General features: G+C 42.7%; 1 protein-coding gene across 3 annotated transcripts in view; it reads left to right on the top strand.

Annotated features, from left to right (window-relative positions):
- Positions 1–24,444, top strand: part of LOC124002942 (succinate--CoA ligase [GDP-forming] subunit beta, mitochondrial-like) — a 124,703-nt gene that overhangs the window by 84,581 nt on the left and 15,678 nt on the right. Inside the window, exon 10 of one of the 3 annotated variants that reach the window (XM_046310793.1) lies at positions 12,959–13,045. The exons of 1 other annotated variant lie outside the window; for it this stretch is intronic. In XM_046310793.1, the coding sequence (XP_046166749.1) occupies positions 12,959–13,045 (87 nt within the window). Of the gene's footprint in view, positions 1–12,869; positions 13,046–24,444 lie in introns of those variants that run through there. One more of the 3 variants, XM_046310796.1, reaches the window with a different exon arrangement.

The raw sequence follows: 24,444 nt of genomic DNA, 5'->3' as shown, positions 1-24,444 counted from the left end.
AAGTTCCACACATATGATGAAGCAGCATCACAGGCATCCCACATCTTGATTCCATATTTTGTGGGTTTAGATGGTATGTACTGCCTGAAGCTGCTCATCAACAGTAACGTTGGGCCCAGGGTTTTAAAACAGGGGAAGGCGGTCCACCCACTTGTCCCACACTGACCTGATTGCAGCTGGCTTGTCTCTCTGGATAAGAGTGTCTGCTAAATTACTCAAATGTAAAATGTTCCATGGTTTGATTGTGAAGAAACCAAAATACAATTAGCTTTCACAAGAGTTATAAATAATTGCTTTGAAATGCCCTTTACACACACAGCTTGTTATCTCACAGTAAAAGAGTTGACATGGCGTTCAGTACAATTTCTCGATTAAGGTTAAAAACAAGAAATAAGGCTGAATTGTGATCAGATTTCAATCTCCTCTAAATTGCACCTGCTGTCTGTGAATGGCCCTGAGAAGAAGCACTTCATCCCAGCTGAAAATGTGGCGCCAGACAACCTGAACGGGAAGATTTTAATTTACTGTCCATTTTGAGATATTTACCGGACCCATGTTCACTGGGTGCGTAACCCATTAGTGCATCCACCCATGGTGCTCAGAATGACAGAAACCACATTTAGATTATGGTAATGCATCTTAACAGAACATGCAACTCCTGTAATGAATGTGTGAAAACCAATAGAACAGGAGGGAAAGGGCATATGAGGAAGTCTTTCATAGGCAGCACGCGTGGCAAAAGACCTAGCTGATTATTGAGTTGTGGCTGTCAATGAAAAGCATCTATTATATATATATATTCTATAATTTAAAATCTTAAGACAAGAAGAAGGGGAGTGGTGTGGCTTCTCTCCAGAATGTCTGCGCTCAGGTCTCCAGCATGCACTCAGCTGTCTCCTGTCTATTCTTGCGCATTTATTATTTCATTGTGTGAATTGTTTGGCACCCGTAGTAAATGTACCTTTAATCCCGCTCATTTGGTTATTCATTTCTGTTAATGCATTGTGTTGAGAGGCCTACAGTCATTTACCGTTCTCATTCTTGGAGTGGAATCGTTGTTTGCAGAGTTCACAACCTCCTACACTTGTGAGAAACAAGTTTTAGATGATTTCCTAACCATCATGTTTGGAGTGCTCCATCTGAGCAATGAGCATGGGTCTGGTTTCTCTGTCTTGTTAGTATTGAGGGAGCATGCACACATTGAAGTAGCCTACCTGCGTGTAAATGTAAGAATGTGCCCATTTTGGGTTGTTTTGATTTATTATTGTTTTAACTCACCACGCCCACCACTAGTAAGCTGAGCATCTCAGACATTTTTTTCTTCACCTCACACAGTAAGTGAAATATTTTTTATATATATGTAAATATATCTATACAGTGCCTTGCGAAAGTATTCGGCCCCCTTGAACTTTGCAACCTTTTGCCACATTTCAGGCTTCAAACATAAAAATATAATACTGTATTTTTTTGTGAAGAATCAACAAGTGGGACACAATCATGAAGTGGAACGACATTTATTGGATATTTAAAACTTTTTTAACAAATCAAAAACTGAAAAAAAATTGGGCGTGCAAAATTATTCAGCCCCTTTACTTTCAGTGCGGTACCGGAGCGCCAAGTCTAGGTCCAAGAGGCTTCTGAACAGCTTCTACCCCCAAGCCATAAGACTCCTGAACATCTAGTCAAATGGCTACCCAGACTATTTGCAGTGCTAAATGAGCCCTTGCCTCACTCTTATTGCTACTTTTGTCATCTCAACAGCAGGCCCCAGATAGGGCAAGGGACTAAGTAGCCCTAGAAAGGCCTTCAGATGCCATAGGATCACAGCCTATGATTTAGTGACCTTCTAGAAGTCCAGCTTTGCTCCTATAGGAAAAGTCTGGACGGCTCAATTTTTTTCTCATGTTCTATAGCACCTCACATTTCCCACACCACATGATTGTATTAGATTGAAAACCCTCCTCAGTCACTGACTGTGTTAGTCAGCAACAGGAGGTAGATTTTTCCTCTTTCCAATGTTTGGAGAAAGGGAATACAATAGTTCATTTTCATTTATGAGGAAAGGGAAAGGGGGATACCTAGTCAGTTGTACAACTGAATGCATTCAACTTAAATGTGTCTTCTGCATTTAACCCAACACCTCTGAATCATGAGGCACACTGCCTGAGGATGCAGTCTCAATGCTACAAGGAAATTCACCCAGAATACTCTTACTGAACACCCCCACTGATCATTCATATCATAGCATGAGAAGCTTGGCCATCTTTCTGCCTGCTTGCATGTGACTGAACATCCTGATGGATCCATGTTACAGTAACCAAGAGTGACGCCCCTCATTACTGCCCTGGCCTTGATGTGGCGTGCTGTGGTGTCCAGCAATACGAGCTGCCCCTCACTACGCCTCACAATTTAATGGATGATGCTTCCCTCCATCCGGACGGACGGGTGTCAGTCAGGCATCCGTCCATCTCTCTGTCTGTCCGAGCGTCTCGGGGGGCTTCCGGTGTGTAACGAAACATTGAGCTGATGGTGTGGCTAAGGCCTGGCTCATTTCACGCCTCTTGGCTTTGATGTACACACATGCTGCTGTTGGCTCATCTGAGACCAGATGATGAGATCAGGCCTGCTTTATGGGCAGTGTACTACAGTACAGTGTAGTGCAGCAGCATGTCCTCTGTTGTCCTCTGTCACAGCCTGACGCTATGTCAACACGGAGCAGTCTAAAGAGGTGCATGCCATCGCAGTCAGGGGTAGCGTCATGTTGATAGATCATGGTGTTCATTGCTGTGGGAAAGATGAATAAAGCCACTTTGAATGTTACTCTAATAATGAGAGCGGACTTTGTCTATAAGCTGTGGCTCTAAAACCTAGAGAGATGTTGTTGGTTGTCTAAGAGAACTGACTGTGTTCGCCCCAATATGACTCATCCCATGGCACACAATACACAGGAGATGAATATCCAATCCAGTAATTCAATAATCAGACATCCTTTTATTTGAGTTGGAGGGCAAAACCGATGATAATTTACCTGACACAGCCAAGGCTATAGCAAGTGATTAGGTCAGGTTAATCAAATCAAACTTTATTTGTCACATGCGCCGAATACAAGTGTAGACTTTACCGTGAAATGCTTACTTACAAGCTCTTAACCAACAGTGCATTTCAAGAAGAGATAAAAAAATATTTACCAAGTAGACTAAAATAAAAAGTAGTAATACAAAAAGTAACATAATAAGAATAACAATAATGAGATTATATACAGGGGGCAGCAGTACCGAGTAAGTGTGCGGGGTTACAGGTTAGTTGAGATAATCTGTACATGCAGGTGGGTTGAAGTGACTATGCATAAATAATAAACAGCGAGTAGCAGCAGTATACAAAAGGGAGTGGGGTGTCAATGTAAATTGTCCGGTGGTGATTGTATTAATTGTTCAGTCTTTTGGCTTGGGTGTAGAAGCTGTTGAGGAGCTGCTTGGTCCTAGACTTGGCACTCCGGTACCGCTTGCCATGCGATAGCAGAGAAAACCATTGATAACTTGGGTGTCTGGAGTACCTGACAATTTTATGGGCTTTCCTCTGACACCGCCTATTATATAGGTCCTGGATGGCAGGAAGCTTGGCCCCAGTGATATACTGGGTCGTACGCACTTCCCTCTGTAGCGCCTTACGATCGGACCCTGAGCAGTTGCCATACCAGGCGGTGATGCAACTGGTCAGGATGGTCTCGATGGTGCAGCTGTAGAACCTTTTGAGGATCTGGGGACCCATGACAAATCCTTTCAGTCTCCTAAGGGAGAAAATGTTTTGTCATGTCCTCTTCACGATTGTCTTGGTATGTTTGGATCATGATAGTTCGTTGGTGATGTGGATACCAAGGCTACCGACGTGAGTGCCACTGGGCGGTAATCATTTTCGCTTCCTTGGGCACAGGGATTATGGTGGTCTGCTTGAAACATGTAGGTATTACAGACTCGGTCAGGGAGAAGTTGAAAATGTCAGTAAAGACACTTGCCAGTTGGTCCGTGCATGCCTTGAGTACATGTCCTGGTAATCTGTCTGGCCCAGCGGCTTTGTGAATGTTGACCTGTTTAAAGGTTTTGTTCACATCAGCTGCAGAGAGCGTTATCTCACAGTCATCCAGAACAGCTGGTGCTCTCATGCATGCTTCATTGTTGCTTGCCTCCAAGCGAGCATATAAGGCATTTAGCTCATCTGGTAGGTTCTGGGCAACTCACATCTGGGTTTCCCTTTGTAGTCAGTAATAGTTTTCAAGCCCTGCCACATCCTATGAGCGTCAGAGCCGGTGTAGTAGGATTCAATCTTAATCCTGTGTTGACGCTTTGCTTGTTTGATTGTTCGAGCATAGCAGGATTTCTTATAAGCGTCCAAATTAGTCTACCGCTCCTTGAAAGCGGCAGATCTAGTCTTTAGCTCAATGCGGATGTTGCCTGTAATCCATGACTTCTGGTTGGGATATGTACGTACAGTCACTGTGGGGACGACGTCATCAATGCCCTTATTGATGAAGCCGATGACTGAGGTGGTGTGCTCCTCAATGCCATTAGATGAATCCCGGAACATATTCCAGTCTGTGCTAGCAAAGCTGTCCTGTAGTGTAGCATCCTCGTCATCTGACCACTTCCGTATGGAGCGAGTCACTGGTATTTCCTGCTTTAGTTTTTGCTTGTAAGCAGGAATCATGAGGATATAATTAATATAATCAGATTTGCCAAATGGAGGGCGGTGGAGAGCTTTGTGTAGAGTGAAGGTGGTCAAGGATTTTCTTTTTTTGATTGCACGTGACATTCTGGTAAAAATTTGGTTAAACTGATTTAAGTTTGCCTGCATTAAAGTCCTCGGCCACTAAGAGCGCCGCTTCTGGATGAGCATTTTCTTCTTTGCTTATAGCCTTATAGAGTTGGTTGAAAGCGGTCTTGGTGCCAGCTTCGTTCTGTGGTGGTAAATAGACAGCTAGGAATAATATAGATGTGAACTCTCTTGGTAGATAATGTGGTCTATTGCATATCATAAGGTACTCTACCTCAGGCGAGCAATACCGTGAGTCTTCTTTAAAATTAGACATCACGCACCAGCTGTTATTGACAAATAGACACAACCTCACCCCTCGTCTTACCAGAGGTAGCGTCTCTGTTCTGCCGGAGCATGGGAAATCCCGCTAGCTCTATATTGTCTGTATCTTCGTTCAGCCACTTCTCGGTGAAACATAAGATGTTAGTTTTTAATGTCCCATTGGTAGGATAATCTTAAACGTAGGTCATTAATTTTATTATCCAATGATTGCATGTTAGCAAGAAGAATGGATGGCCGTGGGAGTTTAGTTGCTCGCCTACGGATCTTCAGAAGGATGCCTGATCTGCGGCCCCTTTTCCTGCGTCTTTTCTTCATGCAAAAGGTGGGGATCTGGGCCTGTTCCAGTGAAAGCAGGATATCCTTCTCGTCGGACTCGTTAACGGAAAAAGTTTGTATGTCCAGATGTCATTTTCGGTCATAAGAGACACTAGCATCAACAAAATGCAAGAAAAGTAACAAAACAGCACAATTAGTTGGGAAAATGTAAAACGTCAGCCATGTTTTTCTGCGCCATCTTAGTAGCGTATTTGTCTCTGCGTTTGTGTGTGTAATTTATGTGTGTGCTTTTCTCAGTTAATTATGGTTAATATTCTCAGCAGCCTGTGTATATGTTGCTGCTGTTGGTGTAATTTAGATTCCTCTCATTAACTCTGATCTCTGACAGGCTGATTCCTCAGCCCCTCCAGCTCTCCCAGCATGGACCCCTGTTTTTGAGCATGAGGTCAGGAGAAGCACCCTCTGTGGGCAGGAGAACATGCTACAATGAATTTGATGAGTTGTAACCAATATGATGGGATATGTGCCCATCCCTGGCTCCTCTCCTCTAGGCTTCTGCATGTCCTAGTCCATATCACATCATGTTTGTCCACTCTGTGGGAATGGAGGAGAGAAGGTCACTTAGATGGCGCTCTGGAAAACAACATCTGGGAACACTGCTGGATATGAGTAATGTTTGTTTCTTAGTGATCTGCTTTCTGCAATTCAAGTAAATGAACTCCATCTAAATAAAAACCTGATAACTAACTAAAGGATATGTGTTATAAGGAATATGCTGTTTATTTAGGTTGTGTTGTACTCCTGTAACACTGTCGGTTTCACCTTTATCCCAGACCCCCTCTCCTCTCCCTGTTAGGGTTGGCTATGCTGAGCCTCACTGGCAGCAGTTCAGACAGATTACTGTCACGGTAATTGGCTTTTCCAGACCTGATTTGATACTTTATGAGCCTCTTGTCTGATCCGTACACCTCTTTACTGCAGTAATGGAAAGATGATGAGGCCCACATGAACTGTTTTTCTCATCATATTGCTGGTGAAATCATACGTCTCGTGTTACCCCTGTCAGGAGCGCTGCTTTATCACAGTCTGAACAAGTGCAGTATAGGGAGAATTGCATTAAAAATAGAAATGTCGCAAGGGAGAATTTATCCAATGTGCTTGTGGAACTTGAATATGAACCTTAGATTTATCATAGTAGCTATTACCACACATAGTAGTTAGTCAGTAGTTTCTTGTTGACATTTTTCTAGAGGTGTGTGTCTGAGAGACACAACTATTTTACTGCACTACACTACTACACTACAGTGTCAGCACTGCTACCAGTCCTGATACTGCTAGCTTTCATTTCCTAATTTAGGTGTAATCTGACTGTTAACAGACGAGTTGATACAGCAGCGTCTCCTTCAGATTTATCCCAACAGCTGTGGTAGAGCTGACATGGCTGTGTCTCTCCAGTTGCAGGTGCCTTAAGCCCAAATCACTAAAGTGTTTTTATGGGTGTGAATTTTATTTTATTTTACCTTTATTTTACTAGGCAAGTCAGTTAAGAACAAATTCTTATTTTCAATGACGGCCTAGAAACAGTGGGTAAACTGCCTGTTCAGGGGCAGAACGACAGATTTGTACCTTGTCAGCTCGGGGATTTGAACTTGCAACCTTTCGGTTACTAGTCCAACACTCTAACCACTAGGCTACATGCTGGAATTAGAATGCACCTTAGTGAATGAGAGAAAACAAACGGGCCGCAAGTACCAATGCCATCATGTGCTTCAAATTAGAAAGCAAGTGAATTTTTCTCGCTTCTACGCAAAGCAATGCTGTTAAAGTGAGCGGATAAATTGCCTGTTTGTGCATTGTTATATCTGGAATTGTGACATGTATAATTAAAAGGTGCGTATTTAGTGTTAAGTTTAGCAGCAGGTGCCAACAATACATATTTTAAAACAATAACTTTAAGCCTACCTTTGTTGATTTCAAGTATAGGCATAAAGCCTAGACAGGCTACAGATGGGACACTCGAGGAACTCCGTTCAAGAGGGAATACTGTTCTGTAGAAATAACGAGACTTGCTAAATTCTTTATAAACTGCTAGGATATATTAGCTACAACTCTCCTTACGTTCATGAGCGAACAGGAGGCAGGTACAGTGAGTCATAACAAACACAACAATAACTGACAAGGGCTACGTAGCGAACATAACAAATGCAACTGTTTATTATGGATTATCATGGTGATTAAGTTGGCATATACGTCATGCAGTGAATGTGCATTGATGCTCTACTCTCGCACAAATTTTGATGCGGTTGACGGCGCATCTCTGTGCGGTTTCGGCTTCATCCTAAACATTGAAGAGGAAGCTGTGCTACATGTACTAGAGCTGTGCGATATGGAAAAATCAATTTCACGATAAATAGCCTAGATTTATGCAGTAACGATGAATAGAACGATACGCTTAACAATGCACCACAGTTGTTTTTGTTATATTGTCCTTTAAACAACTACTACTATTTTGATGGTTGCAGCCATCAATTGTCCCAATAACAATCACCATATTAGCAAATGTATTTCATTTCAAACTTCATTGGGCTAGTTATTGGGCTAGTTATTGTAAAGAATGATGTCAGCAAAATGCGTGCGATAAGTCATTAATATGGTCTGGGTGGATCATTTTCAGTTTGTTGTCCCAGCTCTAACATGTATTCATATCCTTCTGTGTTTCCTGGAGCATCTGCTTTTGGCAAATATTGCACTTTTACTTTCTTCTCCAACACTTTGTTTTTGCATTATTTAAACCAAATTGAACATGTTTCGTTTTTTATTTGAGACTAAATTGATTTTATTGATGTATTATATTAAGTTAAAAATAAAAGCGATCATTCAGTATTGTTGTAATTATTACAAATGTATATATATAAAAAAAAACGTCCGATTTAATCGGTATCTGCTTTTTTTGGTCCTCCAATAATCGGTATTGCCGTTGATAAATCATGATTGGTCGACCTCTAGTTGAGACCCAGAGCATCCAGCTTGATGATGAGCTTGGAGGGTGCTATGGTGTTGAATGCTGAGCTGTAGTCAATGAACAGCATTCTTATATATTATTTTTGTCCGGATGGGATAGGGCAGTGTGATGGCGATTGCGTCATCTGTGGACCTGTTGGGGCGGTATGCAAACTGAAGTGGCTCTAGGGTGTTAAACGCTCCCTAAAACACTTCTGTGAGCAGGCCTTTCTAATCGACCTGGCCCGGGTATCCTGGAAGGATATTGACCTTATCCCGTCAGTCGAGGATGCCTGGTCGTTCTTTAAAAGTAATTTTCTCACCATCTTAAATAAGCATGCCCCATTCAAAAAATGTAGAACTAAGAACAGATATAGCCCTTGGTTCATCCAGACCTGACTGCCCTTGACCAGCACAAAAACATTCTTTGGCGGACTGCAATAGCATCGAATAGTCCCCGCGATATGCAACTGTTCAGGGAAATCAGGAAAGCAAAGGCTAGCTTTTTCAAACAGAATTTAGCATCCTGTAGCTCTAACTCCAAAACTTTTTGGGACACTGTAAAGTCCAAGTTAGAGTAGCTTTTAATGGTCACAGTTGGTACGACGATGGACAGGAGATGGCTGGCCTCTACCATCCCTCACAATGCAGTTCTATCCTTCTAGAACAATCTGCAGCACAGGAGATTCAACTAGGCCAATAAACCATTGATTCAAAGAAGGATTTGTATGTTAAATACACTCTCTATATGCCCTGTAGTGACCACTTGATTTATAGTTAAGCCTACACTAGTTTGACCTGGATTGAACCTACAATGTACAGTATATAAGTGATCTGGTATACTGTTAAGCACTTACGTATAATTAATGTATTCATCTTTCTTAAAGCTTAATTGAGAAAGATGCATTTATTGTTTCCCTCTACCTCCCTCCATTACCCTTTTATGGTTTTCAACACAGCCTCCCCTGTGAAGGATGCATATTTCAGAGGCAGTGTTTGGTTCACTTCCCTCACCACTCCAGCCCTGCCAGGACACTGACTGTATCAGTTTATAGAGCCCTTTCACATTTCCCATTTCTCAGACCTGCTGTCATAGCTCTGACTGCCAGGCAGCAGGAGAGAGGGAACGAGAGAGAGTGGGAAAAGGAGAGAGGGTGAGTGGAAGTTTCTCCATTTTAAAGCCCAGCAGTGATTACATTGTCCATCAGCCGCTAGGATGACCTGCATCAGCCACAGGATTGATGTTTGACAGAATAATTAGAAAACTGTCTCTGGTTGTAATCACTGAAGCTCATCTTTGGGTAGCAGGCTTCTATTCAGTAACTCCCCCCACTCGTCCACTCCCCAGTCCTGTCCTAGCCATCCAGGGAGTGCTCTGGGAGGGAAGGAGGGAGAGAGTTGATAGAGTGGTATAGTGGGGGCGTGGGTGGTTGGTGTTTATTCTAGTGGAACTAGAAAGGCACATTGGAGGGAATGGGGGAGAAGTGAGTTAGAGAGCAGAGCAGTCACTGCCACCATCAGCTATGACTGCTACTGGTTCAGTAGGAGTGGGAGGGAACTGAAACAGTTGGGAGGGATTTTGGGGAATGGACTGGAGGGAAGAAAAAGCATAGACCGGCCAGTACTACCAGTAGCTGTTATTGGGATAATGCTCTTGCTATTCTGAGAGAAGTAAATTGAGCTGTTTCCACTACATTACTCCATTGACTGTATCCTGGCTAGTCTGTTAGGGCTAATGATGAGCTCTTCATTAGGCTGGCCCCTGCTGGACTGACCCAGGAGAGCAAAGGGCATAATATTGGTCCACCTTCCTCATACTGTAAATCCCCTGATTTCTTCTGTACTGACCAATTGCCAGGGAGCCAGACTCCTGATGAGGCCCTCCTCTCTCCTCTGGGCTTTACCCCTTACCCTTTATGTAGTGTTGTGTTGTCTCTTCTCGTGATGTGTGTTTTTGTCCTAAATTTGTATTTTATTTTTAATCCCAGCCCCTGTCCCCGCAGTAGGCCTTTTGCCTTTTGGTAGGCTGTCATTGTAAATAAGAATTTGTTTTTAACTGACTTGCCTAGTTAAATAAAGGTGAAATAAAAGAAATACCCTGGGCAGGTTGTCTCTTCTCTGGGCTTTACCCGGGGCAGGTTGTCTCTCCTCTGGGCTTTACCCGGGGCAGGTTGTCTCTCCTCTGGGTTTTAGGTTGTCTCTCCCCTTTACCCGGGGCAGGGGGCAGGTTGTCTCTCCTCTGGGTTTTACCCGGGGCAGGTTGTCTCTCCTCTGGGTTTTACCCGGGGCAGGTTGTCTCTCCTCTGGGTTTTACCCGGGGCAGGTTGTCTCTCCTCTGGGCTTTACCCGGGGCAGGTTGTCTCTCCTCTGGGCTTTACCCGGGGCAGGTTGTGGCCCTTACCTACCAGAGAACCAGGCTGTAGCTGAGGCAATATCTCAATGACTGAGGGCTTCTTTCCTCCCCCATCCCTCCCCTGATCATTTATCAGCTCCTCTGATCGCTCTAATACCTGAGAAAACCTATTATGGCTAATTGATATTCTGTTGAGTTCCACGGGCAGCTTCAAAACCTGCAGGTCTTAATGTCAGCCTAGGATCAACTGGTCATCTCACTGAAAGACTGCATGCAGGGGGACTCAGAAACCATTCCCGTCATCTGCATAAGTCTAATCTGGTCTTTGGTCGGGTTTTGGTGGCACGTACAGGCGACGACATTATACAAGGGCTTCCAAATGCCACAGAGAGGGCTGGGAAAAGTGCACTAACACGCTCAATCAGTGTATGTATCCGTGTCTTTTTGGAAATTAAATCTTGATAGCACCCATCTGTTTCGACCTAGTTTCTGGTTTTCTGGCAGTTCGGCATCCCACGCCCCAGACCTGTCAGGACTGAACAAGCGGAGGAGAGACGGGGTTTGCAATATGTGTATTCTATCAGTTTCTAAATGACTCATTTAGCCAGAGCCGAGTCACAGCGGAAAGTAGTCATTGCTATTCAATAACTGCAGTGGTTCAGTCATTCACTCAGATGAATAACAGATGAGTGTCTGAAAAGCCTTTCTGTTTAGAGCAGAGGAGGCAGTGGGTGCTATATACTGGGGAGGTATTTTGATATGGCACTATCAGGATTAATGCTCTACCACGTTATTTCATTGCCTCTAAATTGCCTTTCTTGCTAAACACCACCAGAGAAGGGATTTACTCAGTTTCTCCTGGCACTTTCTCTCGCTCTGCTCTCTCATTGAGTAGAAATACCTTCCCTTGGGTATTTATGGGTCGCTTCTCCCCTGTTTTGGGCCCTATAAGTTTGGGGGGTCAGAAATTAATAATATGGGGAAATTGAACTAAACTCTTATGGCTGGCAATAATAATAAGGATCCCCACCCCTTCCCCCATAAAGGCCATAAATCATATGTTATGGTCATATTCATACAGTATGCAATGTATGTCAAGTCACCAAAAATGCTAACATTTAGTGTGCATGGAAAACGGTATACCCTGATGGTCAATGTAAAGAAATGCGTTCACTCTCCACATTACCTTGTATGCATCCTCCACATGGAATCGTGAATCGGAAAAGAAGTATGAAGTTTCCCTCACAGGACGGGGCTGATCCACGCACCCGTGTGGGGCCCCCGTGTTGAGGATTAGCGTTGCGGAGGCGTAATTGCCTACCTTCACCACCTGGGGTCGGCTCGTCAGGAAGTCAAGGACCCAGTTGCATAGCGAGGGGTTCAGACCCAGTATCCTGTGCTTAGGAATGAGCTTGGAGGACACTATGGTGTTGAAGGCTGAGCTGTAGTCGATGAACAGCATTCTTACGAAGGTATTCGTCTTGTCCAGATGGGATAGGGCAGTGTGCAATGAGATGGCAATCGCGTCAGCTGTAGATCAGTTGGGGTGGTATTCAAATTGTAGTGGGTCTAGGGCTGTGGTCACCAAGGAATTCCTAGTAACAAATAACAATAAAAAGTTACAATAAAGCCTTGCATTCCAATTTGTTTGATTTTTTTCGTGCTGTTGGCTATAGGTGCACTTGATTAAGCAGCCCCGGCGCTGGGAAGTCAGTGTTCCCATTTTGAACTATTTCATGTGTCTGAAGTTAGAACTCGCCTACCCGGCGAGCCCAGAGAACAAATTAAGTGCACTTATAGGCCTACCACTGGCCAATCTGATAGCTCAGATCACTGTCTGCACAGTTTCTAGCGCCATAGACGGTAAAAAGAAGCCTCGAACACACAGCAAAGTTGATTAGTGTAAGATCTCCATTTTTTTAACCATGACTAGAGACTCAACGAGTATAGCAAAGAGCTGCTGTTTTTATGAGGAAGTGCATGTTGAAGTTGTTTAAAATGTGCATTCTCCCTATTTCCACTCGCGCTACAACCAGCACTGCAGCTGTAATGAATGAGTATAGCAAAGTGTTTCTTTAAGCTTGCGTTGTTATTATTAGCTGCTTGTCTTTTTTAATATCGAGGAATATTTCACTTTCTCTGGTCATAGGAATAACACCATCAATTGGAGCATGAGGCAGAAATAATGCAGTGCGACTTAAGTTTCGCCATCAGTTGGAAGACTGTCCCCTTTTTCAGCAGAGAGATAGGAGGGACGGCGATTTTCACCGCTGCTTCCTCCCTCCTTCCCATCAGACGGACCATCAGATGCAAGCCATCAGTCAGGTAAAAAAATAACAAGTTATTATGCTCAGTCAGCTGTGCCTCACAAGTAACACAACAAATGATCTATTACCAGTGTGATCATATACCCAAAATGTTGAAATGTAATTCAAAATAGTCTGAAAAGAACAATTGAAGCATAGCCAATATGCAGTGACAATGTATTGGGCCTATAGCCTACTGCACAAACATCATTGCTAGAGAACTGTTTGGTTAATGGTTAATGTTGCATAGTAAAAGGGATGAGGCTAAATGAATGGCAATTAAGTCTGTCTGTGTAACGATTGGCAAACGTACTACAAATTGAAAAATCATGCGACTAAACTGAATAAAAATAAGAAACTATACTATTAAACAAAGATAAATGATATAACGAATGATAATAAAAAGCTTTGGAAAACCTTAAATGACATTTTGGCAAAAAAGGCAAACTAACCTCCATCATTCATTGAATCATGTCTCATTCATCACAAAACTCACTGATAATTGCCAACTACTTTCATGATTTTGTCATTAGCAAGATTAGCAAACTTAGGCATGACATGGCAGAAACAAATGCTGACCCTAACTAAACATTTAAGTTAAACTCACCAAATTATGAAAGAAAAGCAGTGTAAAAATATATATATATTGTCTAAAAATGACAAGCCACCTGGGTCTGACAACTTGGATGGGAAATTACTGAGGATAATAGCAGACGATATTGCCACATCTTCAATCTAAGTCTACAAGAAAATGTGTGCCCTCGGGCCTGGAGGGAAGCAAAAGTCATTCTGCTACCCAAGAATAGTAAAGCACCCTTTACTGGCTCAAATAGCTGACCAATCACAAACCGAAAAGTATCCAGGGCCTTTTTAGCAGTTTTTCTCACACCTATTCCCAACTTAATTCACCTTGTCAATGTGCTGTCGGATGTTGGTACCCAGCCAGGCACTAATGCATCTCAGTCTCTCGCTGAATGAATGACAAATGGATGAATTGGTGATAATTGTGCACCTTACTTCACAAATGAATTTAAACGAGGCCTAACTGAATAATAGGGAGGAGGAAGAGGTTGATTTCATTTAGAAGGACAGTAGTGTAATGTTGAGTTTGTTATGCATATTTATCAGCAGCAAAAATGTGACTTGTGCCTTGGGGGTTGATACCATTCTCTTTTACATTTTACTTTTTTAAAGAAGCTCTTATGGGACAGTTTTATTTACTATAATCTTATTATCAATCAAATGTATTGCGAGGGAAAGGAAAGCATGCAAAACATTTTCTTGACTCTATCCAGCGAAGAAAAGGATCCCAGCCCACTGAATGAATGACAAATGGATGGAATGGGCGATAATTGTGCAAGTTACTTCACAATCAAATTTAAATTAGGCCTAACTGAATGATGAGGTTGATTTAATTTAGAACAACAATAATGTGATAATGATGTTTGTCTTATGCTTATTTATCACAGTTAGTGCTCATGTAATAATTTGACTGCATATGCCTTGCAAGTTGATAACATTCTCTTTTATGTTTTACTTTGTAAAATGTAGCAGTTTACAGGACTGTTTTATTTACTATAACTCTATTACTCATGTAATTTATTATAAGGGAAATTATGCAGTAGGCCTTTAGAATAGTGCAAAATATATCCTTGACCCTTTTAAAGTTGATGAGCAGAAAACAAACGATGCCAGGCGGCCTGCTGGACAATCGAAACTACACCTAAACTATACTGAAACTACACCCGAACTACACATAAACTATACTGGAAACTACACCTAAACTATACTGAAACTACACCCGAACTACACCTAAACTATACTGAAACTACACCTAAACTATACTGAAACTACACCCGAACTACACATAAACTATACTGGAAACTACACCTAAACTATACTGAAACTACACCGAACTACACATAAACTATACTGAAACTATACTGAAACTACACCGAACTACACATAAACTATACTGGAAACTACGCCTAAACTATACTGAAACTACACCCGAACTACACATAATCTATACTGGAAACTACACCTAAACTATACTGAAACTACACCCGAACTACACATAAACTATACTGGAAACTACACCTAAACTATACTGAAACTACACCCGAACTACACATAAACTATACTGGAAACTACACCTAAACTATACTGAAACTACACCCGAACTACACATAAACTACACTGGAAACTACACCTAAACTATACTGAAACTACACCTAAACTATACTGGAAACTACACCTAAACTATACTGAAACTAATTTCACAGATAATAAGAGTTAACCTACAGACAAGATTAAATTGACAATAATCTGGTGAGTGACAATATTAGGTCTATCAGTTGTCAAATTGTACATGAAGAGATGGGCACATCTTATTGACAGATTCAGGAAAAGAAGCATTACTTTATCAAATCTTCCTTCACATGTACATGGGCCACATGGAGGTAAAACATTTTGATTTCTATATAGTATCTGAAAGAGCATATTCTGCCATTTCTATGACAACTCATAATAAAATGTAAATATGTTATTCTGTCGTCAATGGATGAATGGGTGATAAAAAAACAGATAGAAACGGGTAGTGGTGCATGTGACTTCAGTTTTGGTTAGCCACGAAGTACTTGCTCAATGGCTTTCCATATCTGCTCAAAGTCAAAACCAGGCCATGGGGTGAGTGACTGTCTGAGACTGTGGATTTGAGACTCATGGCGCCTTACATGGGCAAAGGCAGCCATGTGACCATAGACAATTTCTTCACATGAATTTCCCTGGCAGACAAGTTGATTGCAAAGTAGATTAGCCTGCTCGGAACAGGGAACAAACAAAGGCCGGAGCTACCCCCCTCTGCACAAAACAATATACACACGGTGGACAGATGGAAAATCAAGAAGTGTTTGCATCCTCAGCACCATGCATCCAACTGTTGCCATCGGCAGTGACCAGAAGAAGATATCAGAGATGGCAACAGACTACAATTGCACAAAGGTATAGATCTCTGCCATATACAAATAACCTTTCCATCTGCCAATCACCAAATACAGTGCATTGGGAAAGTATTCAGACCCCTTGACTTTTCCACATTTTGTTACATGACAGCCTTATTCTAATATTGATTTAAAATGTGTTTTTTTTTCAATCAAGCTATGCCCAATACCTGATAATGACAAAGCAAACACTTTTTTTTTTCATTTTTGCAAATGTATTTAAAAAAAAAATTAAATATACATATTTACATATAGACCCAGTCAAAAGTTTGGACACCTACCGGTACTCATTACAGGGTATTCCTTTATTTGACTATTTTCTACATTGTAGAATAATAGTGAAGACATAAACTATGAAATAACACATGGAATCATGGAGTAACCAAAAAAGTGTTCAACAAATCAAAATATATTTGAGACTCTTCAAAGTAGCCACCCTTTGCCTTGATGACAGCTTTGCACACTCTTGGCATTCTCTCAACCAGCTTCATGAGGTAGTCACCAGGAATGAATTTGAATTTCTTTCCTTAATGAGTTTGAGCCAATCAGCTGTGTTGTGACAAGGTAGTGGTGGTATACAGAAGATAGCCCTACTTGGTAAAAGACCAAGTCGATATTATGGCAATAAAAGCTCAAATAAGTAAAGAGAAACAACAGTCCATCTTTAAGACATGAAAGTCAGTCAATATGGAAAGCTTCTTCAAGTGCAGTCGCAAAAACCAACAAGCGCTATGAAGAAATTGGCTCTCATGAGGACCGCCACAGGAAAGGAAGACCCAGAGTTACCTCTGCTGCAGAGGATAAGTTCATTAGAGTTACCAGCCTCAGAAATTGCAGCCCAAATAAATCCTTCACAGGGTTCAAGTGACAGACACAACTCAACATCAACTGTTCAGAAGACACTGCGTGAATCAGGCCTTCATGGTCAAATTGCTGTAAGGAAACCACTACTAAAGGACACCAATAAGAAGAGACTTGCTTGGGCCAAGAAACACGAGCAATGGACCGGTGGAAATCTGTCCTTTGGTCTGATGAGTCCAAATTGGAGATTTTTGATTCCAGCTGCTGTGTCTTTGTGAGACGCAGAGTAGGTGAACGGAGTATCTCTGCATGTTTAGCTCCCACCATGAAGCATGGAGGACGTGGTATGGGGGTGCTTTTCTGGTGACACTGTCTGTGATTTATTTAGAATTCAAAGCACAGTTGACCAGTGTGGCTACCACAGCATTCTGCAGCGTTATGCCATCCCATCTGGTTTGTGCTTAGAGGGTCTATCATTTATTTTTCAACAAGATAATGACCTAACACACCTCCAGGCTGTGTAAGGGCTATTTGACCAAGAATGTGAGTGACGGAGTGCTGCATCAGATGATCAGGCCTCCACAATTACCCAACCTCAACCCATTTGAGATGGTTTGGGATGAGTTGGACCGCAGAGTGATGGAAAAGCAGCCCAAAAAGTGCTCAGAACTCCTTCAAGACTGTTGGAAAAGTTTTCCAGGTGAAGCCGGTTGAGAGAATACCAAGAGAGTGCAAAGCTGTCATCTAGGCAAAGGATGGCTCCTTTGAAGAATCTAAAATATTACATATTTTGATTTAACACTTTTATGGTTACTACATGATTCCATATGTGTTATTTCATAGTTTATGTCTTCACTATTATTCTACAATGTAGAAAATAGTAAAAATAAAGAAAAAACCCTTGAATGAGTAGGTGTCCAAAATTTGGACTGGTACTGTAAGTATTCAGACCCTTTACTCAGTACTTTGTTAACGCACCTTTGGCAGTGATTACAGCCTTGTCTTCTTGGGTAAGACAGTTCAAGCTTGGCACACCTGTATTTGGGGAGTTTCTCCAATTCTTCTCTGCAGATCCTCTCAATCTCTGTCAGGTTGAATGGGGAGGGTTGCTGCACAGCTATTTTCAGGTTTTTCCTGAGATGTTCACGTCTGGGCTCTGGCTGGGACACTCAAGGAGATTCAGAGACTTGCCCCGAAGCCACTCCTGCATTGTATTTGGTGTGTGCTTAGGGTCGTTGTCCTGTTGGAAGGTGAACCTTCGCCCCAGTTTGAGTCCTGAGTGCTCTGGAACAGGTTTTCATCAAGCATCTCTCAGGGCTTTGCTCCATTCGTCTTTCCCTCGATCCTGACTAGTCTCCCAGTAACTGCAGCTGAAAAACATCCCAACTGCATTATGTTGCCACCACCGTGCTTCACCAGAGGGATGGTAACAGGTTTCCTCCAGACGTGACACTTGGCATTCAGGCCAAAGAGTTGAATCTTGGTTTCATCAGACCATATAATCTTGTTTTTCATTGGTCTTAGAGTCCTTTAGGTGCCTTTTGGGAAACTCCAAGTGGGCTGTCGTGCCTTACTGAGGGAGTGGCTTCTGTCTGGCCACTCTACCGAAAAGGCCTGATTTGTGCAGTGCTGCAGAGATGGTTATCCTTCTGGAAGGTTCTCACATCACCACAGAGGAATTCTGGAGCTCTGTCAGAGTGACCATCGGGTTCTTGGTCATCTCCCTGACCAAGGCCCTTCTCCCACATTTGCTTTTGGAAGATTCTTGGTGGTTCCAAACTGCTTCCGTTTAATAATGATGGAGGCCACTGTGTTCATGGACCTTCAATGCTGCAGGCATGTTTTGGTACCCTTCCCAGATCTGTGCCTCGACACAATCCTGTCTCGGCGGTCTACGGACAGTTCCTTTCTACCTCATGGCGTTGGTCCCACATTTGACATGTACTGTCAAATGTGGGACCTTATATAGACAGGTGTGTGCATTTCCAAATCATGTCCAATCAATTTAATTTACCACAGGTGGACTCCAAATTGTATAAACATCTCAAGGATGATCAATGGAAACAGGATGCACCTGAGCTCAATTTCGAGTCTCATAGCAAAGGGCCTGGATACTTATTTACATAAGGTATTTCTGTGTGTCATATTTAATATGTTTGCAAAATTTAAAAAAAAACCTTGATGGGGTATTGTGTGTAGATTGAGGACATATTAGGCTGTAACGTAACACAATGTGGAAAAAGTCAAGAGGTCTCAATACTTTCAGAATGCAGTGTATTATCCCTTTTATTATGTTGAATTTACAGTATACAGCTATTATATAATTCTAACCTTTTCTATTCTATTTTATGCGATAGGTTGGTGTGGATGCACTGGACCAGATGGCTGGACTGTACTCTGTAAAATGAGGTACTCGCAGCTGGCCTGTTGCGGCATTCTACAACGTGCTCGACATGGCTGCTATCAACGAACCCGTGTTGTACAAGCAATGCCTTGACAAGACAATCAGCAGGAGAGATTTCATCATGGATCCGGCATGTGAGCTTCAAGGCCCATGAAAACTGTGTGCAGTGCAGCCGAAGCTGTGTGCTGTCTGGACCTGAAGCATAAAGAGATTCATGTGTAAAGACACGGGTCTAAGTTTACAATACAGCGTCCGATAGAATCAACGGATGACTTTTCATATCTTGTCATGAATATATTTCCACAAGTTTTTTTTTATATGCAATAAGCCGTTACTATTGTTCATGCACTGGTGCTTGTCTTTAGGAACACAGCAAATGAGTTCACCTGCACACCTGGCTGGTTATAATATTATCCTCATTTTAGTTTCTACTTTGTCAAAAGAAGCTGTATCTGGACTTTATTAGTTACTTTATTATTTACTAACTCTAATACTAATTGAATCTACAAATAAAGTTGTTCAAATGGATTACACTGTAATGTTTTTCTATTTTTTCTAGGACTTTGTAGAGTTATACAAACCATATCCTTGACTCCATCTAAACAAATAACTCGTTTTTTAGATGCCTTGGCAGCAGCTAATGGCCATCCGTAATAAATACAAATAGGCTGAGTGGTAGATCTCGGCTTGCATTTTGACTCAGAAAGTGGTCTTGACTCAGAGAATGGTGATGTTGGTTAAGGTGGACGACAGAAGTGAGTGCAATGGGGCGATAGTCATTTAATTAAGTTACCTTCGCTTTCTTGGGTACCGGAACAATGGTGGACATCTTGAAGCATCGTTAACAAGTGTGCGTTCTTAATTGGTGGTTGCATTCTTTCACCGCTACGATGAGCCTGTGACTATGTTTACGCATATCAAAAGAATGTAGCTAGTTCAGTTGTTAGCTCCTGAAGTAAATGTTACTGTGAGGTGTAAATTATATGATTTCAATTGTGTGGGTGCATGCCTGAACAGTCTGTAAGTTAGGTTGGTAATATATCCAGACCTGTTGTTTGTCCACTCACTGATATGACTGTCTTTGGCTGAGGCATGCATGCCTGTCTGTCTGCCTGGCTGCTTCAGTGCTGTGGGTTAAAACGCCCAGTTGTTTACCCATTAGCAAATGCACTTCACTAAAGAAAAGTGGTGTGTCTATGCAAGCAGAGTGATAAAAAGAAGTTGGAGATGATTTGCCTTGCAAAACAACCCAGCTGCCATTTATGGCTCATTGTCTCCCAAGATCAGGTGCAATCTGAACTGGAATCATTTGGATAATTGACCTTCTGTGTGCATACATTAGAATAAATTACAATTTGATTGGCCATGTAGCATTATGAACAAAGTAGGAATGTTGGTCTGTTATATTCAGTGCTGGTTTGTTGTGCTAGGTCTCGGAGGTGATTATGTATGCCATTCCCTGCTATTATGCATTCCTTCATTTTAATAAAGTAATTCTCGCTCGGAGCTGAGTTGAGCAGAGCGCCACTTTGCTGGCTGAGCTCTGCAATGATTGAAAGGAGAAATATCTGAGGATTGTGTATAGTAATCACTGTTCACATTTAACAATGTCTGTGCGCGTACTATGTGTATGTGTCTGATAGTTTGAGGGGTTTGGATGTGTGTGTGGCTGTCTGTGTGTCTCCCTTTCCAGTCTAATCTTAACAGCGCTCACGCTACCCTCAAACAGTAGTGCTTTAAATGGAGCGATACTGTGTGTCTGTATGCACACGTGGCCCTGCATATCTCTGTTGGCCCCTTCCCTTGCTGATCGACAGCCATTAACCCTTGCTGAAAGGGTTGAGGAATATTTATGTCTGCCTGTCAGCGGTGACATGCGGCCCTCGGGATGAATAATATGGCTGCTGTACAGTCTCTGCCTTTATCACCGCACCATGGCAGCTACATCGTGTGTGTGAACATGCACAAGATCCTGAGGTGAGCAGCAGGAAATGAGTTCTACATCCCTGACTGACATCTGACAATGTCCCCTGCCAGTGCTGGTCTCTGTGCTCCCTTCTCTCGCTCCTGTGGCGTCTGCCTGCTGCCAGTCTCCCATCTTTCATTGCCTTGTCTTTCTGTCATCTCGTCCCCTGTTGCTCACGCTCACTCTTGTCCTCTTACCTGACCTTTTTTCGCTCAAGATTTGACCTCCTATGTGTTTTCCACCTATTCTCTGTCTCACTACTCTTCTCGTACTTGGCAAACTTGAGCCCTTTTTTCACTTTCACTCCAGATTGCTTGCATTCTCCCTCTTTAGGACCACGTGTTGACAGTAGATAGATTTCCCATGAAACCATTCTAGTGTCAAATGACTAAATCTCCAGCCTGGATTACTGATGGTAAATTGGACTTTTGCTTTAGAGCCCTTCTTGTTGTGGATTTTTTTCCTGCCCTCCCATCTGATTAAAAAACTATCGGTGGCAAACGCTGAGGGACGTGACCGAGTGCAGGGTCGTTCGACAGACCGACGGCTCCATCAGATATGCCTCTGTGTTTTAATAGTCACTTCAAACTCAACAACAAAGACACGATCCAACACAGCGCACGCCACCATCTCCATAAAAAAGGGAAGTGCACTACAAAGTGCAATTCAGTCTTTTCCAAAGTCGGGATCCAAACTCGATGAGGCCCCCAGGGCTCTTTGCGAGCACTCGGTGCCTGGTAGCATTGAGAGAATATGAATGATGTGACCTGGGAAACAGCAATGGGATGGGAGAAAGCTCTAAGGCTGGGGTTGTTGGTTCAGTCAGGGTGGGATGGATGGGGTGCAGAAGTACGTGTGTGAGCATGGAGGCCAGCAGCTTGCAGACATGAGCACAAATTGGAATTGGTTTATTTGGTTCTTCTAACACTGACTTAACGAGAAACTTAATGAGACAATCCAATGTCATCAGGAGCATTTATTTCACTTCTGTAGATCAGGCTGTCTACATTAAACAGCCCCTATTGTGTCAATGGATGAAATGCCATTGTTAACGCTGTGCTTTACATTTAACTTCGCCTTGATGTCTGTCCCCTACCACGACCTTCAGAAAACTGTCTCTTGTCTGTACGCTGCAAACTGATAGAGCACTTGGTAGTTTAGTGCCATGTACATTACTCATTGACTGAAGGATTCAACAAGTGAAATAAAAATATGAATGCATTAGGTTTTATAACATTATACAACTAGTTTGAGTGTGTGTGGGTCTGTGTGTATGAGTGGTTTGGTGTCTTTTAAATTTGTGGTTAGCGTCTTGGTAGCTGCTTTGTCTTGGCCATATTGGCGAGTGTGTTGAAAAGTGTCTGAGTGAAAGGACGACTTGGGAGATGGGTTCACTGAGAGCCAGCTGTCACAGTTCACAACACCCCCGCTCTCTCACAAGAGAGATGGACCTTGAGGCGGAAATGACTGGCTCCCGTATCAATTCACAGGGACACTGTTGTCCCCCCCATCCCCCGCATCTCCACCTTCGCCTGTGCCTCCCCTGGCTTGCTGCAAACCCATTTCTGCCTTGATTGTTTTTTTCTTCAGCGTAGAGAGAGTGTGCTGGTCTGTCACGTGGCAACAGGGCCTGAGGAACAGAAGGACATGGCCATCTTCAGATCTCGCAGCATAGAGAGCTTTTCAGGACAGCAGGATGTGTCAGGAGCTGGAGAGAGAGAAGGACGTATTGTATAGGATAGGACATTGTTTTTCAGAGTGGGTTGGTTTGTGCTATGTCACTGTTAGGTCATATCAGGGCTCAACAAATTGTTGACATTTATATTTCTTGATACCTAGTGACGACCAATGCAATGAATGGTTTCTGGATTTGTCATGACATATGGACCTGGTGCTTGAGTATTCCAGGAAAATAACTTGGGTATTCCAGGAAAAGGACATGGATTTGGAAGAAACGAGAGAATGGTCTTTGATACAGAATCATACTACTTCTACAGCTATTTTTATAGCTTTTCTATACTTTCACACATACAAATATCTTCCAAATGACATTTGCGCACACATTTGTTTATCTAAAGCTTTACTAAGAGGGACAATGTTTGCAGTAAAGCCATCTTTCCCTGTGTGTTGGTAGAGAAGCATCTCCCGTCCATTGATCACGTAGGTAGCCAGCCGTCAGTCACTGAGGGTTTCTTAAAATGAAGTGAAACTTTAGATGGCGGTGTCAAGATGTGTTTGTGAGCAGGCTTTCTTGACATAATGCTTCATCTCTTTCACTTTGGGCGAGGAGGAGCTGTCATGCTTCAACAGCCCGGATAATTATTTCCCTCTTATCCCCCTCGCCAGGCCCAATCCCAGCCTTCAATAGCATCCAGACCTGCACGACGCGTATACCCCCGCATCTCTATCTCTCTCTATCTCTGTCTGTCTCTCTCGCCCTCTGAAGAGTAGCACACCAGAGGGAATGGATTTGCAGAGAGGAAAATAGCCCTTAGATTTAATAAGATGGTGCCAAAAGAGAAAGCCAGGAGGAGGATACCAAGAAGAACTACAATCAAATGGACGGTCTTATTGTCCAGGCCAAGTGTGCTGTTTGTAGCGCTATACACAAACGTACATATGCTATTTAATATCCATGCTGTGCACGTGTGTTGTATGACTGACCATGTATGTGTTTTTTTGTCCTCAGAAGCGACAAGTCATTTTGAGGTGGGTTCAATCGGTTATTTGGGATAAACTGGGAGCTCCATTGATGTAGTAGGGAGGACTTCTGGTTTATATGGTGATTGCTTCACCTGGTTCTCCAATAGGCTTAAGGAAGAGCTTTCAAACTATTGCTCTCACCTACCTGTGGGAAGGTGGTGGGGACCTAAATAGAACTGGGCCCAATACCACAGCTGAACTGCTGATTCATGGTAGATCATTAGTGCCTGTAGGCCCTGTCTTCATTTGGAAAGGCTGCATGTTAACTGTTAGCCCCCGTTTTGGGTGGTGCAGCCCGGACCTGGACCTGCAGGCCTGTCAGAGGAGGCTGCTGCCACCAGATAAAGCAGAACAATGCCCTTAATAGGCCACAGAGAGACCAAGGATTTCCAGATGTTTCTGGACTATCTGCAGGGCTACAACAAAAGAGATGCGTTTCCTCTGACAGATTAGCAGTGGTCAGCAGGGGTACACTGCTGTTAGTGTGAAGCACAGTGCTAAATGTGTGTCGGAGTGATAATTCAGCAGTACACACTAACCAC

This window comes from Oncorhynchus gorbuscha, linkage group LG18, assembly GCF_021184085.1.
Source record: "Oncorhynchus gorbuscha isolate QuinsamMale2020 ecotype Even-year linkage group LG18, OgorEven_v1.0, whole genome shotgun sequence".
NCBI classification, from domain to species: domain Eukaryota; kingdom Metazoa; phylum Chordata; class Actinopteri; order Salmoniformes; family Salmonidae; genus Oncorhynchus; species Oncorhynchus gorbuscha.
The sequence above is the reverse complement of the archived record's forward strand: the minus strand, read 5'-3'. Positions and strand labels throughout refer to the sequence as shown.